At 54.4% G+C, this 16,544-nt stretch overlaps 1 protein-coding gene across 2 annotated transcripts in view; it reads right to left on the bottom strand.

The window, feature by feature from the left end:
- The window catches only part of CROCC2 (ciliary rootlet coiled-coil, rootletin family member 2), a 146,540-nt gene that overhangs the window by 30,041 nt on the left and 99,955 nt on the right, over positions 1-16,544 (bottom strand). For both annotated transcript variants that reach the window (XM_045030239.1, XM_045030237.1), the window contains exons 24-28: positions 10,908-11,146; positions 10,155-10,314; positions 8,857-9,024; positions 7,997-8,348; positions 7,249-7,433 (exon numbers count right to left, since the gene is read on the bottom strand). In XM_045030239.1, the coding sequence (XP_044886174.1) occupies positions 7,249-7,433; positions 7,997-8,348; positions 8,857-9,024; positions 10,155-10,314; positions 10,908-11,146 (1,104 nt within the window). The remainder of the gene's footprint in view (positions 1-7,248; positions 7,434-7,996; positions 8,349-8,856; positions 9,025-10,154; positions 10,315-10,907; positions 11,147-16,544) is intronic.

The raw sequence follows: 16,544 nt of genomic DNA, 5'->3' as shown, positions 1-16,544 counted from the left end.
TTCTTAAAGTACAGGAATTACGAACGACCTCATCCTTCTTCCTGGTGTGTGGAGGGGCGACTTGCCCATGGCAGCAAAAGTAGAACCTGACTCTCCTGAATCCTACTCTCAGGTCTGCTACCCTGGGCAACTCACCCACCCACTCAGTGCTTCCGTTCCCTCATCTGTATGATGGAGGTGTCCCCACTTGCCAGGGGCCTGTGACGAGGCTACAGACAGCACTATTTGTAAAGGCTTTATATCCTCAGACGGAAGCTGCTGCCAAAGTGCATGACATAAACCATCATTAAAACACCATCAAAACAGGATCCGGCTCCAGGTCAGCATGGCAACAGGAGTGTAATGGGAGGCAGAGTCTGGCTGCTGGTTTGTGAATCACAATCCAGTTACCTTCAAAAGAACAATATTATCAAACCCAGCCTGTACTCTTGGCCACAAACAGCCCTGAGTGTCTGTAGTCTCCTGGTCAAAGACAGCTCCCCATTTCCTGCTAGTTTCCATTATGTTCTTTGTCATCCATGCCGCAGGTGCCCAAACTTTGCCAAGCTAGGCTTCACGGGCACCCTGCCAGGAGCCCAAAGGGGGAACCTACTTTGCACAAAATGGCACAGATTGCAGCCATCCTCCTCTTCAGTATGGAGCTGAGCCCTGCAGAGACCCTTGGTTCCAGCATGCAATGCTACATCTTGATTGTTGTGGCCACAATGGAGTACAGCAGGCAGGGATCTGTAGCCTTCATATTAAAGACAAGGGATAACATTTTCCACAGCACCTAAGTGACCTACATCCCAATTTCAAAAGTCACTTAGCCCTTGTCTACACTATGAGTTTAGGGTCGAATTTAGCAGCGTTAGGTCGATTTAACCCTGCACCCGTCCACATGACCAAGTCTCTTTTGTCGACGTAAAGGGCTCTTAAAATTGATTTCCATACTCCTCCTCGGCGAGGGGTTTAGCCCTAAAATCGACCTTGTGGGTCGAATTTGGGGTAGTGTGGACGCAATTCAACGGTATTGGCCTCTGGGAGCTACCCCAGAGTGCTCCATTGTGATCGCTCTGGACAGCACTCTCAACTCAGATGCACTGGCCAGGTAGACAGGAAAAGCCCCGGGAACTTTTGAATTTCATTTCCTGTTTGGCCAGTGTGGTGAGCTGATCAGCACAGGTGACCATGCAGAGCTCATCAGCACAGGTGACCATGGAGTCCCAGAATCGCAAAAGAGCTCCAGCATGGACCGAACAGTAGGTACTGGATCTGATCGCTCTATGGGGAGAAGAATCTGTGCAGGCAGAACTCCGTTCCAAAAGATGAAATGCCAAAATATTTGAAAAAATCTCCAAAGGCATGATAGACAGAGGCTACAACAGGGGCACACAGCAGTGCTGCGTGAAAGTTAAGGAGCTGAGGCAAGCCTACCAAAAAACAAAGGATGCAAATGGTCGCTCGGATCAGAGCCCCATACATGCCAATTCTATGATGAGCTGCATGCAATCTAGGTGTGGCCCCTGCCACTACCCCACCACTGTCCATGGACACTTGCAAGGGGGGAGTCTCACTCAACAGGGATGAGGAGTTTGAAGATGAGGGAGATGATGATGAGGAGGTGGTTGAGGATATCGCACAGCAGGCAAGCGGAGAATCCCTTCTCCCCGGCAGCCAGGAACTGTTCATCACCCTGGAGCCAATATCCTCCCAACCCTCCCAAGGCGGGATCCCGGATCATGAAGCCGGAGAAGGCACCTCTGGTGAGTGTACCTTTGTAAATATAATACAGGGTTTAAAAGCAAGTGTGTTTAATGATTAATTTACCACACCAAGCCAGTAGCAAGCAGTCTGGAATCATTGCAGAACAAAACCTTGCAGCGAATGTGCCCGGGCTTTGGCTGTTTGCCTTTGGCTGAAAATAAATCATTCCTGCTGTTAGCCACGCGGTGCAGCGAGGCCCATTCATGCTGAGCTGTTCACGTTTGGCTAACAGAGATCTTCCCTGATAGTAGCCATGCGGTTGGGGGGCGGGAAGGGGGAAAAGCGATCATCCCAGAGAATTGGGTGTGAGGGGGTTGGATTGTGCTGCACATTTACCCTAAAACTGCAGCCCCTCCTTTTAAATGGCCAACCCAACGGTCTTTGCTTGGTATGGGAAAGGAGGGCGCGCGCTGCTGTTTGAAACCGCTCCCACGTTATGAAGGTTGAAGAAGCCGAAACCTTTTGCCTGCAAGCCGAATTCTGTTGCCCAGCCGAGCGTGTGTGATGTCTCACACCAAACCGGGAGGCACTCAATATAAGAGGCAAAATGCGACCTCGTAGCAAAAGCACCTGTGCTATGTAATGTGAATCGCTTGATTCAGTGTGAAATAGTCTTCCCTTAGTTCTCTAAGATGTTTCATTTTAAATACTACTCTCCCTTTTTTCCTCCCACAGCTGTAAATGTTTCTATGCTTCCCCTATCGTCTCCGTCCCAGAGGCTAGCGCAGATTAGAAGACGAAAAAAACAGACTCGCAACGAGATGTTCTCAGAGCTCATGCAGTCCTCCCGCACTGAAGGAGGTCAGCTGAATGCGTGGAGGCAAACAATGGCAGAGTCCAGGACAGCGTTAAATGAATGCAATGAGAGGAGGGAGGAGCACGCTGAGAGGAGGCAGGATGCAATGCTGAGGCTAATGAGGGAGCAAACTGACATGCCCAGGTGTCTGGTGGAGCTGCAAGAAAGGCAGCAGGAGCACAGACCACCGCTGCAGCCCCTGTATAATCACCTGCTCGCCTCCCCAAGTTCCATATCCTCCTCACCCAGATGCCCAAGAATGCCGGGAGGGGAGGCTATGGGCACCCAGCCACTCCACCCCGGAGGATTGCCCAAGCAACAGAAGGCTGGCATTCAATAAGTTTTGAACTGTAATGTGGCCTTGTCCTTCCCTCCTCCCCTCATCCACCACCCCACCCGGTGCTTCCCTCCTCATCCACCCCTCCTGGGCTACCCCTATTTGTGTGATGAATTAATAAAGAATGCATGATTTGGAAACAGCAATGACTTTATTGCCTCTGCAAGCGGTGATTGAAGGGGGGAAGGGAGGGCGGTTGGCTTACAGGGAAGTAGAGTCAACCAAGGGGGTGGGTTTTCATCAAGGAGAAACAAAGAGAACTGTCACACTGTAGCCTGGCCAGTCATGAAACTGGTTTTCAAAGCTTCTCTGATGCGCAGGGCATCCAGCTGTGCTCTTCTAATCGCCCTGGTGTCTGGCTGCGTGTAATCGGCCACCAGGCGATTTGCCTCAACCTCTCACCCCACCAAAAACATCTCTCCCTTACTCTCACAGATATTGTGGAGCACACAACAAGCAGCAATAACAATGGGAATATTGGTTTCGCTGAGGTCTAACCTAGTCAGTAAATTGCACCAGCGAGCTTTTAAACTTCCAAATGCACATTCTACCACCATTCTGCACTTGCTCAGCCTATAGTTGAATTGCTCCTTACTACTGTCCAGGGTGCCTGTGTACGCCTTCATGAGCCATGGCATTAAGGGGTAGGCTGGGTCCCCCAGGATAACTATAGGCATTTCGACATCCCCAACCGTAATTTTCTGGTCCGGGAAGTAAGTTCCTTCCTGCAGCTGTTCAAACAGACAAGAGTTCCTGAAGATGCGAGCATTATGCACCTTTCCCGGCCATCCCACGTTGATGTCAGTGAAACGTCCCTTGTGATCCACCAGTGCCCACCAGTGCTTGCAGCACCACTGAAAAGTACCCCTTGCGGTTTACGTACTGGCTGCCAAGGTGGTCCGGTCCCAAGATAGGGATATGGGTTCCATCTATCGCCCCACCACAGTTAGGGAACCCCATTGCAGCAAAGCCATCCACTATGACCTGCACATTTCCCAGAATCACTACCCTTGATAGCAGCAGCTCAGTGATTGTGTTGGCTGCTTGGATTACAGCAGCCCCCACAGTAGATTTACTGACTCCAGATTGATTCCTGTAGCTGTCTGGCATTGCAAGCTTCCAGAGGGCTATCGCCACTCGCTTGTGAACTGTGAGGGCTGCTCTCATCTTGTTATTCTTGCGCTTCAGGGCAGGGGAAAGCAAGTCACAAAGTTCCATGAAAGTGCCCTTATACATGGGAAAGTTTCGCAGCCACTGGGAATCATCCCAGACCTGCAACACTATGCGGTCCCACCAGTCTGTGCTTGTTTCCCAGGCCCAGAATCAGCGTTCCACAGCATGAACCTGCCCCATTACCACCATGATGTCCAAATTGCCAGGGCCCGTGCTTTGAGAGAAGTCTGTGTCCATGTCCTCATCACTGTCATGATCGCCTCTTCACCTCCTCGCCTGCTTTTGCAGGTTCTGCACATTTTGCAGAATAATGCACGAGGTATTTACAATGCTCACAGTCGATGCTAGCTACGGTAGTGAGGATGCACTCCACCGACTTAATGCGCTTAGTGTGGACATACGCAATCGACTGTATAAAATCGTTTTTTAAATATCGACATCTATAAAATCGACCTAATTTCATAGTGTAGACATACCCTTAGGTGCTGTGGAAAATGTTACCCCTTGTCTTTAATAGGGAGGTGGGCTGCTGCCAACCACCCGGTAGAACTCGTGGGACTTGAGGCCTACTGAAATCAATGGGAATCCTTCAATTGATGTCAGTGAGCACTGGTGCAGGCTGATAGTTTGGACAGTCAGTGGGAGTCTTAAGGAAGGGCTGTCACAGTAATCATATGAAAATGACATACAGAATGTTAATCAAACCATCAAACCTCCTTCAACTGTAAGGGAATACACCTTCCCTTGTGTTCACTGAGACACACAACTGGACACAACTGCTCACCTCAACTCCAGCAAACCCCAGCAGCCTGATGGGATGGGGAAGGCAGGAGCGCCTCAAACTTGATAGCTTAGACCCATAAAGTATTAATTGATTTCCCAGTCCTAGAGAAAGCCCTTTGGCTGCGCCGCGGCTTTGATTATTATGACAGTCAATGTTTTTTATGTTACGCTTGTATAAATATTTATGCATCTTTATAAGAATCATGTTTTGAGCAATAGGACACAACAGAGGAAGGCCAAAGAGGAGGGGGCTGAAAGACCAGAGAAAATTGCTATATAAATGCTGTTAAGGTCAACTTGGGGTCAAGCTCAGCTGGTGGGGTCATGTGATGCTGAGCATGTCCTTGAGCTGGCCTGGTGGTTTGCCAGGGGTCCCTTGCTCCACAGAGTGCTGGCGGGGGTGTTAGGCTCCCGTTGCTATTGAGTAGCTGTCTGCCCAGTGCCTGCAGGGGCACAGACAGGCTCACTGACGGAGCAGCATGCAGCCCTGCTAAGACAGAGGGTGGCAACCATCCTGGCAAGGTCAGGTCCCCAGCTGTTGTAAATCAGCCCTAGCTCCACTGGAGTCACTGGGGTCAGGTCCACAGCTGGTGTAAATCAGCCCTAGCTCCACTGGAGTCAATGGGGTCAGGTCCCCAGCTGGTGTAAATCAGCCCTAGCTCCACTGGAGTCAATGGGGTCAGGTCCCCAGCTGGTGTAAATCAGCCCTAGCTCCACTGGAGTCACTGGGGTCAGGTCCCCAGCTGGTGCAAATCAGCCCTAGCTCCACTGGAGTCAATGGGGTCAGGTCCCCAGCTGGTGCAAATCAGCCCTAGCTCCACTGGAGTCAGCAGGACAGATCCCCAGAGGGTAACCAGCCTTGCTCTGCTGGAGGTGAGTTGCTGGAGGTGAGTCAAGTTACAGCAGTGCAGGCCAGGGCACTGTAGGGGTGGCCGGGAGGGCAGCTGGCAATATCGTCTAAGGAAATGCAGCTCTCCATGTGCTCCTGCCCCTCCATGTTCTCTTTCCTTGACTCTCCTTGCCCAGCGACAGAGCTTGGCAAACCACAGCACTGCATGGGTGCTCGGCTCCCTGGCGGTGGAGTGTGTGGGGAGGGCAGTGTCTGCAGGCATAGTTTAACTCTTCCATGGCCTGACGTGGCCTGGCATACCATGTCTGGCCCACTTTCCTGCCCAGGTTGTGCACACATCCCACACGGCTGCACTGAGCTAACTACAGCAGTGAGCAATGCCTGACTTGCTTTTCAAGCATGTGGCATCTCATGTGCCATTCCTTGGAAACATTCCTCTGCTCCCCCAGCAACTAACAGGGAAGGACACACTGTGAACTGACCATATTCCTCCCCGAGTCAGCCCAGGGGTGGGAATGCAGCTTCCACGCCTCCTATGGCTGTTCTGCTCCCTACGCCACCCCATCGTACAGGCAGAGCTGAAGAGAAAGAGGGGTGGACCAGGTGCTGTGACTCTGGAGCAGAGTCCTCTCTCTCTGGGGATAAGAACTGATGGGAGGGATAGGGAGACAGTTGGGGAAGGAGTAACACAAAGGGTCAGGGAAGGAAGGCCAAGGCATGGAATACAGGGAGGGCAGAGAAGAATGAGAAATAATATCCCACCATCTCCCTGGCACTGCCAGTGCCCATACCCTACAACCAGACCACAGCACCAGAACAAGGGGGCGTTCAGCGACACTCAGCAAGCAGTGGCGACCAAGTAAATATTTTTCCATGCAATGAGCCTGTGGAACCTATTGCCTCAAGCTATCATTGAGGCCAAGAGCTCAGCAGGATTCAGCAAAACGTTAGACAGTTCTGTGGAGAACAAGAATCTCCAGTGTTATAACAAGGAATAAAAAAATAACCAAGTGTTTTGGAAAGGATCTAAACCTTCCTGCTACAGGGCTTGAACTGGCCTGTAACTGACAGGGGGAGGGAAGGAGACTGAAGGGCTCTTGCACCTTCTACTGAAACTGGTGCTGGCCATTGTCAGAGCCATGACACCAGGCTGGCTGGAGCCCTGCTCTGGTCCAGCGTGCCAGTTCCATGCCCCTTTGTGCAGCGCCTCATGTTCCAAGGGCTGTGTTCCACGCTGCAGCACTGAGAGCGACTGTGCTGGTTAGAGCTTGGTGGACAAGGCGTAGATTGGAAGCTACATAGGGAGATTAAATGAATGAGGGTAAAGCTTGTGTGCAGTCCTGGGCACCAAGGCCTCATTTCTGGGCTCATTCTAACTGAAAGGGACAGGAGTTTAATGTCCTTGTACACTTGTTTCAGTTAATGCAGCAATCCGATGTGGGGGCAAATCTGTGCCAGCATTGCCAGCATTGCCGACGCTGAGCATGGCCTGGGTGTGAGCAGAGAGTGGGGAGTTTGTGGAGGGACAGGAGGACACCATGGGAGCAGAAAGGAGATGCTTACCCTCTCTCTCTGAGTGTCTCGCAGCTCCTGCAGGAAGTCTCTCAAAGCATCTCGGACTCTGTCCGGGTCAGGCTCGCTGGCACTGTGCTCCCCTTGGAAAGGGGAAACCCAACCAAAGGGGGAGCAGGAATGGCTCCTCTCTGGAGAGCCAGCGCGGGAGGCTGGAGTCCGTTGCCTGTCAGTTCCTGTAGTGGTAGAGAAGCTCTCAAAGTCTGAAGGCCAGGTGAGTTTGTTGGGAGAGGGACCATCAAGCAGGCCTACAGCATCCCCATGTGATAATGGCAGGAGGCAATACGGATTAGCTGGTGCAAGGCAAGCGTATCACTACAGTCCAAGAACTGTGGTTCTCTCCTCAGCCCAGCCTGGGGATAATCCATGCAGGGATTCAGAACCACCCTCTCCTGAGATTGCTGCTAGGTTGGATTTCCAGGCAGACCCCTGCCCCGTCCATGGCTTTCCCCTTTCAAGGCAAGGATAGCTGCCTGACACTCAGCTCCTTCAAGCGCCACTCTTGCCCTTCAAAGTGACTGCTGCCATGGCAACACCTTTCCCTCTGTGCTGTATCTGCCCCAACCCTGTAAGGCTACAGGCCCGCCAGAGCAGCCCTCACCCTGGAGCACTGAGGAAATGTCACGCAGCTCTTGTGACGTGCAATCAGTGCTCCAGTGCAGTCACACACACGGCACTCTGTGATCTGGCCCAATCAGTCTGTCTCCCAAACCCAGCTGAGCCCTCCAAGGCTGCTGACCTTTGCTAGGGGAGCAGGGTCTCTGTGGCGAGGGGCTCCGCCCACCCAGCCCTAGTGTCCGGCGCAGGGCAGAATGCAGCATCCCAAGCTTCGACTCCACCTCCCTCTTGGCAGCCTCCGCTTTGGCCAGCTCTGTCTCTAGGCCTTGGAGGCGCCCCTCGGTGGTGCTGAGGCGCAGCTGGAGGCCTTCGCTGACCCCGCTGGCCTGCTGCAGCTTCAGCTCCATGTTATGGAGCTCATCCCGGAGCTTCTTCTCCTTGCTGTGACTCTCGCCCAGGCTGTCGGTCAGCCCCTTCTCTCTGGCTCTGGCTTCCCACTCCACCTCCACCAGCTTCCTCTGCAGGCTCAGTACCTGGAAGGGAGGGCACTGCAGAGTAACCGCCAGGCCCTGTCTGCATACAGTCCACCAGAGAGCACGCGGAAAGGGCCAGGAGGAGTGCACCACCTCGACACACACACAGTGCCCAGGAGCTTCCCACCACAGACCCAAAGAGAGCCCTCTCTGCAGGGCGCGAGCGCCCACAGTTCAGTGCACATGCTCCCAGGCTGAGCTGCTGCTTTCCACCCCACTGGCAGAGAGAGCCCTGGGTTGCTCTCTGGAGACCTCAGGGCAGTGTTTACAGGCAGGTGCCAGGGAGCAGACTGCCCTCCCCTCTGCTTCAGGGCTGCACCCTCAGGGTGATGGGAAAGAACAGGAGGGGAGGGAGACAGTCCTTGAGGTCTCCCACAGGGGCCTGGTGGACCTAGCTGGGTTAATCTAGAGATGGCCTTGTACCCTTCCCTCAACACCATCCTTTCTCTCTGCCCCCCTCCCTCACTGTCTGCCTCTGCCTGCCAGCTCCAGTGCCTACTCAGCTCACCTCTTTGCGAACACATTCCTGGCCGCCCTCCATCTCCGCGATCTTCTGCTTCAGCTCCAGGGACTGTCTGCGGCACAGCTGCTCGCGCTGCTCCTGCTGCAGGAGACGGGCCTGCAACTCACTCACCTCTTTTCCCTTTTTGCTGTTCTCATCCCCCAGCGTCTTCACCTGCAAAGGGCGGTTCTTTGGGTTGGTCCTGGGCTCAGCCTGGGGCGGACGGGCCATGCTGGCAGGCCCGTCTCAGCCACAGCAAGCCACTGCTGCTGTCCTGACTGGGGGCAGGGCTGCCTCCCCCCGGCAGTGACTGCTTGAGGATGGACAAAATGATCCCTTCTTAGTTTGGTTTATCCGCCTCTCCGGAGGAGCTGGCCAAGTGCCACAGGGTGGAAAGTACCAATGTGGGACCCACTGATTCACTCTAGGTCGCTAGCAGGCTCCTCTGGCCGCCTTTCCCCAGCCCGCGGCCTGGGCTGGTGCTGGCGCAGCCCATGGGGAGCAGGCCTGTGTAGCATGCTCCCCTCTGCAGTCAGCCACTCCTGTGGCCAATGGGATGGGGGATGAGACTAGGCCATTCTGCTTCTTGCACTGGGGGATTGAGGCTGGGGAGCTTTGAAGCCTCCAGTTTCTACCCAAGGGGGTGTTCAGGACATGGTCTCCATTTGGGAGGGAGATGCCCCTCACCTCCCTAGGAGCCAGGGCTGGCTCTACTGTTTTTCTGTCCCAAGCAGTGTGCCGAATTGCCGCCGTGGCCGGCGGGGGCAGTCCATGTGTCGTTAGAGTGGCATGCGCGTTTCTGCGGTGGCGGCGGCAATTCGGTGGCATGCGCGTTTCTGCTGCGGACAGCTGAACATAGAAGCTGCCGCCGAATTGCCACTGCCGCGGAAACGCGTGTGCCACTCTAACGGCACACGGACTGCCCCCGCCGTCCGCGGCAGCAATTCAGCACGCTGCTTGGGGGCAAAAACACACGGACTGCTGCCCCTTGCAGATTGCCGCCCCAAGCACCTGCTTGGAATGTTGGTGCCTGGAGCCGGCCCTGCTGGGAGCTGCACTTCTGGGCATGCCCCAGGCGGCTTTGGCTGCTACCAGCTCTTCCTCTCAGCCTGGCGCTGAAATCCAGGTTGCCACAGGGGAATGGGACCCATTCAGTGGCCCAAATGGGCAGCCTACGAGGAGGCATCACAGTCAGGAAGTTCCCAGAAGGAGAGGTGTGGGGCAGAATGTGTCTGCGGAGGTTGATGGAGCTGGGACAGCAAAGAGACCTGGCTGGCATGTGTCTGGGAGCCATCTGCACTCGCCTGTCTGTGCAGCTCCTGCAGCTCCCGGCGGGCCTCCATCTGAGACTTCTCCACCTCCCGCAGGTTTGCCCTCAGTTCTCCTGCCTCCTTCTGAGCTGCAGCGTTGGCTTCCTCCAGCATGGTAATTTTCTGCTCCTTCTCCTCTAGGCCTCTCTTCAAGCTGAAGCAGACATGCATGGTCACTCCTGGCTGGGGAATGCTGAAGGGCTGTGAGCGGACATCTATGCAGGGGGCACTGCCCTCCTAGTCACCCAGCTGTCGTCACGGTGTGAGTGGGAGCTCTGGGCTGTCTGGGGACAGGTCTGGAAGGGAAAGAACCCGCAGGGAGTCCTGCACTGGCTGGAAGTGGGTGAGGCAGAGAAGAGGTCAGACCATGCTACTGTGCCCATTCCAATGCGCCCCAGGGCAGCCCTGGGACTGGCCTCTGGGCCCAGTTTTGGGGGGAAGGAGACACGGACTGGATGGAGTGGCTCTGGGTTGAGCTATGGGAGAAGCAGCTGCCTTGAGCCTGCCTAGAATGGCTGCAGAATCCAGCCCTACTTGTCCACCCCAGCCCTGAACAGTGCCCAGTTCTTAGCTGGAGTGGCTTTGGGTGGACATGCTGGTAGGTCTTTGCTACTGTTCTGCACTTTCTGGTTTGGATCTGGGGCCCAGCTAACAGGCCCTGGCCATGCCTGTACCTTGGCAGGCTATCACAGTGCCAAGTAATGTCTGCTTCAGGGTGCAGCCCGCCTGGCACTGCCCTGAGCCTACCTCATCCTTTTGCTCTCCATCTTCTTGATGGCGTCTCGCAGCTCAGTATTGGATTTCTGCATTACTTCCTTCTCCCTGGTCTCGTCCCCCAAAGCCCTGCGGGTTTCCAACATCTCCTTGCGCTGGAGCTCTCGGGCCTCCTCACCCTCCCGCAACCTGCGGTGCAACTCGATCAGGTCCTTGTGCGCCCCATCGCGGGCGTCCTCTGCAAGCCGCAACTGCGTCCTTAACTGTTCTGCCTTTTGGGGAGAGACACAGACATGCACGCCCTGCGCTATCTCACCCAGGATCTCAGCCCTACTAGAGGAGCAGAGCTGGGCTCTGCTGCTTGTCATCTAGGATGGGTGAATGCCAGTCCATCCCGACAGGAGAAGGTGGCAGCTGCTAAGCCAGCATGATGCTCTTTGCAAATGGGGCTCGGCTCCCCATTACAGTCATGGGGAGACTGGGCACTCCACCCTAGCAGGAGGCACTTGGCACCTTGAAAAGCTGGCTTGTTTCACATTCCAGTGTGCAAAGGAGGAATATGAAGTCCTTGTACAGTGCAGCATGCTGCCAGCCCGGGCTGTGAGCGCTGCAGTCATAGAATCATAGAAGATTAGGGTTGGAAGAGACCTCAGGGGGTCATCTAGTCCAACCCCCTGCTCAAAGCAAGACCAACCTCAACTAATTCATCCCAGCCAGGGCTTTGTCAAGCCGGGCCTTAAAAACCTCTAAAAATGGAGATTCCACTACCTCCCTAGGTAACCCATTCCAGTGCTTCACCACTCTCCTAGTGAAAAAGTTTTTTCCTAATATCCAACCTAGACCTCCTCCACTGCAACTTGGAGACCATTGCTTCTTGTTCTGTCATCTGCCACCACTGAGAACAGCCTAGCTCCATCCTCTGTGGGAACCTCCCTTCAGGTAGTTGAAGGCTGCTATCAAATCCCCCCTCACTCTTCTCTTCTGCACACTAAATAAGCCCAGTTCCCTCATCCTTTCCTCATAAAAAACAGTTACTCACCTTTTCGTAACTGTTGCTCTTTGAGATGTGTTGTTCATGTCTATTCCAATCAGGTGTGTGCGTGCGCATGTTCATGGTAGCCGAAAGATTTTTCCCCTAGCAGCATCCGTCGGGTCAACCTGGGCGCCCCCTGGAGTAGCGCCTTCATGGCGCTCAATATAGAGTCCTGAAGAACAACAGTTATGAGAAGGTGAGTAACCATCTTTTCTTCTTTGAGTGCTTGTTCATGTCGATTCCAGTCAGGTGACTCACAAGCCCAAGTTTAGGTGGTAGGGTCGGAGTCTTCCACTGAATGGAGCGCTGCTTGTCCGAAGGCCATATCGTCTCAGGCCTGCTGGGTAATTGCATAGTGCATGGCGAAAGTATGGATGGAGGACCATGTCGCTGCTCTGCAGATTTCCTGAGTGGGAACCTGAGCCAGGAACACTGTTGATGACGCTTGCACCCTGATGGAGTGTGCAGTGATTGGAGGTGCAGGAACCCCCTCCAGGTTGTAGCAATCACAAATACAGGACACTATCCATGACGAGATGCGTTGTGATGATACCAGCTGACCTTTCATTCTGTCCGCCACTGCCACGAATAACTGAACTGACTTTCTGAATGGCTTTGTTCTCTCCATGTAGAAGGCTAGAGGCTTGCAGACATCCAGAGTGTAGTTTCTGTTCCCTGCCACTGGAATGAGGCTTAGGGTAGAATACTGGGAGAAAGATGTCCTGGTTAATGTGAAACTGAGATACAACCTTTGGGAGGAAAGCAGGACGAGGCCTCAGCTGAACCTTGTCCTTATAGAACAAGGTGTAGGGAGGCTCTGACGTTAGGGCCCTGAGCTCAGACACCCTCCTGGCTGAGGTTATTGCTACCAGGAATGCCACCTTGTAAAAGAGGTAGAGCATGGAACTTGTCGCCAATGGTTCAAATGGTGGTCCCATGAGCCTAGAGAGGACCAGGTTGAGGTCCCAGGTGGTGACAGGCTGACGGACGTGAGGATACAGTCTGTCGTCCTTTTAAAAATCGGCTGACCATAGGGTTAGCAGACACCGAGCGGCCCCCCATGCCCAGATGGAAGGCCGACATAGCATCTAAGTGTAGCCTTATTGAAGACAACAAAAGCCCCTGCTGCTTTTGATGGAGGAAGTAGTCCAGAATGAGCAGCACTGAGGCTAATGTCGGGGGACAAATGGCACTGCACAGACCAGATTGAAAATCTCTTCCACTTGGCAAAGTAGGTGGCTCTCATAGAGGGTTTCCTGCTACCAAGGAGGACTTTTCTAACCTGGTCTGAACAGGAAAGCTACATCAGGTTCAACCATGGAGCTTCCACGCCATGAGGTGAAGCGACTTGAGGTTCGGATGTTGAAGACGACCATATTCTTGTGTCAGAAGGTCCGGGAAGAGTGGAATGGTGACTTGGGCTTCCACGGACATGTCTAGGAGAGATGTGTACTACTGCTGATGGGGCCAGGCTAGTGCTATTAATATGACCTGAGCTCGTTCCCTCTGGATCTTGAGGAGTACCTTGTGAACTAGCGGTACGGGCATAAAGGAGATGGCGTCTCCATGGAAGGAGGAACGCGTCTGCTCTGGAGCCCAGGCTGTGATTCTGGAAGGAGCAGAACTGCTGGCACTTCCTGTTGTGTTGCGTGGCGAATAGGTCTATCTGGGGAAAGGCCCACCTCTGGAAGATTGAGAACGTGAAGTCCGGGTGAAGGGATGACCTGCTGAGATGATCCACCAGCTCGTTCTGTACCCTGCGGAGGTATAACACTTGCAGGTGTATTGAATGTTTCACACAGAAGTCCCACAGCATGGCTTCCTGGCTCAGGGGAGAGGAGCGTGCACCCCCATTTGTTGATATAGAACATTGCTGTTGTCTTGTCCATCATAACTGATACACAATGTCCCGTTAAGTGTGCACGGAAGGTCTGGCATGCACCATTCTCAGCTCTCTGACGTTGATGTGGAGAGCCTGATCTGCCTGAGACCAGAGACCCTGAGTCCTGCGGTCTCCCAGATGAGCTCCCCAGCCCAAGTCTGATGCATCCATCACTAGCGAGAGAGACGGCTGTGGACTGGTGAAGGGGACTCCCTGAGAACACTTCCTGAGGGTCGAACCACCAGATGAGGGAGTCGATGACCCGGTGAGGCAGGGTCACGATCCTATCCAAGCTGTTCCGGGCTGGGTGATACACTGAAGCCACGATTGAAGAGGTCGAAGCCTGAGTCTGGCATGCTGCACCACCTAGGTACAGGCAGCCATGTGTCCGAGAAGCTTCATGCAGTTTCTTGCTGTGGTGGTGGAAAACTGTCTGATGCCTCAAATGATATCTGTCAGGGCCTGAAACCTTGCTTCTTGCAGGTATGCCCTGGCTTGGGTCGAGCCCAGTACTGCCCCTATAAACTCTATCCTCTGGACAGGGGATAGAGTCGATTTTGCTTTGTTTAGAAGAAGACCCAGATTGTCGAAGGTGGCTCTGATGAATCTGATCTGAGCTTCCACTTGGGTCCTGGAGTGGCCCTTCATCAGCCAGTCGTCGAGGTACGGAAATACCTGTACCTGGTGACTGTGCAAGAACACATCAACAGCCATGCACTTGGTGAAGACTCAAGGTGCTCCTGACAGGCCAAACGGAAGGACTGTAAACTGGTAGTGGGTACCACTCACCACAAACCTTAGGTACTTCCTGTGGGGCTGAGTAATTGCGAGATAGAAATATGCATCCCTCAAGTTGAGGGCGGCATACCAGTCTGCTGGATCCAGCGATGGGATGATTGAGGCCAAAGAGACCATGCGGAACTTGAGTTTCGTCACAAACTTGTTGAGTTTTTGCAGGTCCAGGATGGGCCTGAGGCCGCCTTTGGCTTTTGGTATAAGGAAATACCGGGAGTAAAAGCCCTCGCCCCTGTACTCCTGAGAAACCTCCTCCACTGCCCCTAGAGACAGGAGTGACCTCACGTCCTGGATAAGAAGCTGCTTGTGAGAAGGGTCCCTGAAGAGGGATGGGGAAGGGGGATGGAAGGGTGGGTGGACACAGAACTGGATGGAGTCAGGGCCGGCGCAACCATTTAGGCAAACGGCCGCCTAGTGGTTGGGGGCGCCTAAAAGTCCTCTCAGGCGAGGAGGTGGAGTGGAGGTGAGCTGGGTTGGGGGGCGCGCGGGGAGGGCTGCCCGCAGTAACGGGGGGGGGGTCGGGGTGCACACAGGGGAACCGCTCCCCACCCCAGCTTACCTCCACTCTGCCTCCTCCGCTGAGCACACAGCCCAGCTCTAAGTCTCCTCCAATCAGCACTGCAAGCCTGGGCAGAGAGGAGAATTAGAGTGGCGCCGGCGTGCTCAGTGGAGGAGGCAGAGCCGAGGTGAGCTGGGGCGGGCTACCCAGGCAGGTTTAGCTTCCGCGGGGAGTCTCCCCAGGCAGGGTTAGCTGCCGTGGCGGGGGGGGAAGGTCTCCCCAGGCAGGGTTGGCTGCCGTGGCGGGGAGGGGGGGAGGTCTCTCCAGGCAGGGTTAGCTGCCGTGGCGGGGGGGGAAGGTCTCCCCAGGCAGGGTTAGCTGCTGTGGCGGGGCGGGGGAAGTCTCCCCAGGCAGGGTTAGCTGCCACGGGGGACGAGGGGGGAGAGGGGTTAGCTGTCGCGGTGGGGGGGGGTAACCGCTGCGGGGCTAATTCAGTGGAGGGCTGAATTAGCTGTTGTGGGGGGGGCGGGGTTAGCTGGGTGAGGGGTGCAAGGTGGAAGTTTCGCCTAGGGCGCGAAACTTCCTTGCACTGGCCCTGGATGGAGTATCCCCTCTCTACAGTGCGGAGCACCAAAAGGTCCGAGGTGATACAGGACCACGCATGGTAGAAAGAGGATAGTTGGGATGAGAAGGTAAGGCGGGCTGGATCCAGTTGGGGATCTGGTGCACCATCCTTGACCGCACCTTCAAAAGGCCTGTTTCAGCCCAGAGGGTGGCTTAGATTGGCCAGAGCCCTGGCCTGAGGATGGGTGCAGTTGCCTTCTGCCATTCCTATTCCTCCTCTGTGAGCCGTCCTGATAGTTCTGTGGCTGATAGAACCGTGGAGGAGGGTTGCAGCCTAAAATGTTTATGCTGTGTAGTGGGAGTATGGAGGCCCAACGATTTGAGAGTGGCTACTGAATCCTTCAGGCTATGCAGCCTTTTATCCATCTTTTCAGAAAATAGAGCCAAACCCTCGAAGGGGAGATCCTGAATAGTTTGTTGGACCTCATATGGCAAGCCCGAAATTTGGAGCCAGGAGCCCCTCCTCATAGCTATGCCTGTGGCCATGACATGAGCAGCCGCATCTGCTGCATCCAGTACGGCCTGTAGTGCAGCCTTAGAAATGAGCTTCCCTTCCTCCACAAGAGCCGAAAACTCGGCACAGGAGTCCTGCGGCAACAGCTGCTGCAAATTTAGCCATTGCCCCGCATGTGCTGAAGCAGTACCTCCTGACAATGCTGATTTGAAATGCGGAGCTGTAAGCCTCCAGTGGAATAGAACTTTCTCCCATAAAAGTCAAGCCTTTTCGTCTCTCGATTCTTTGGGGAGGGTCCCTGGAAGCTCTGATGCTTGTGTTGGTTGGCAGCATTGACCACGAGAGAGTCAGGTGTAGGATGTGTGTATAAATGCTCGTAACCC

Source organism: Mauremys mutica, chromosome 9 (assembly GCF_020497125.1).
Source record: "Mauremys mutica isolate MM-2020 ecotype Southern chromosome 9, ASM2049712v1, whole genome shotgun sequence".
NCBI lineage: Eukaryota > Metazoa > Chordata > Testudines > Geoemydidae > Mauremys > Mauremys mutica.
The sequence above is the reverse complement of the archived record's forward strand: the minus strand, read 5'-3'. Positions and strand labels throughout refer to the sequence as shown.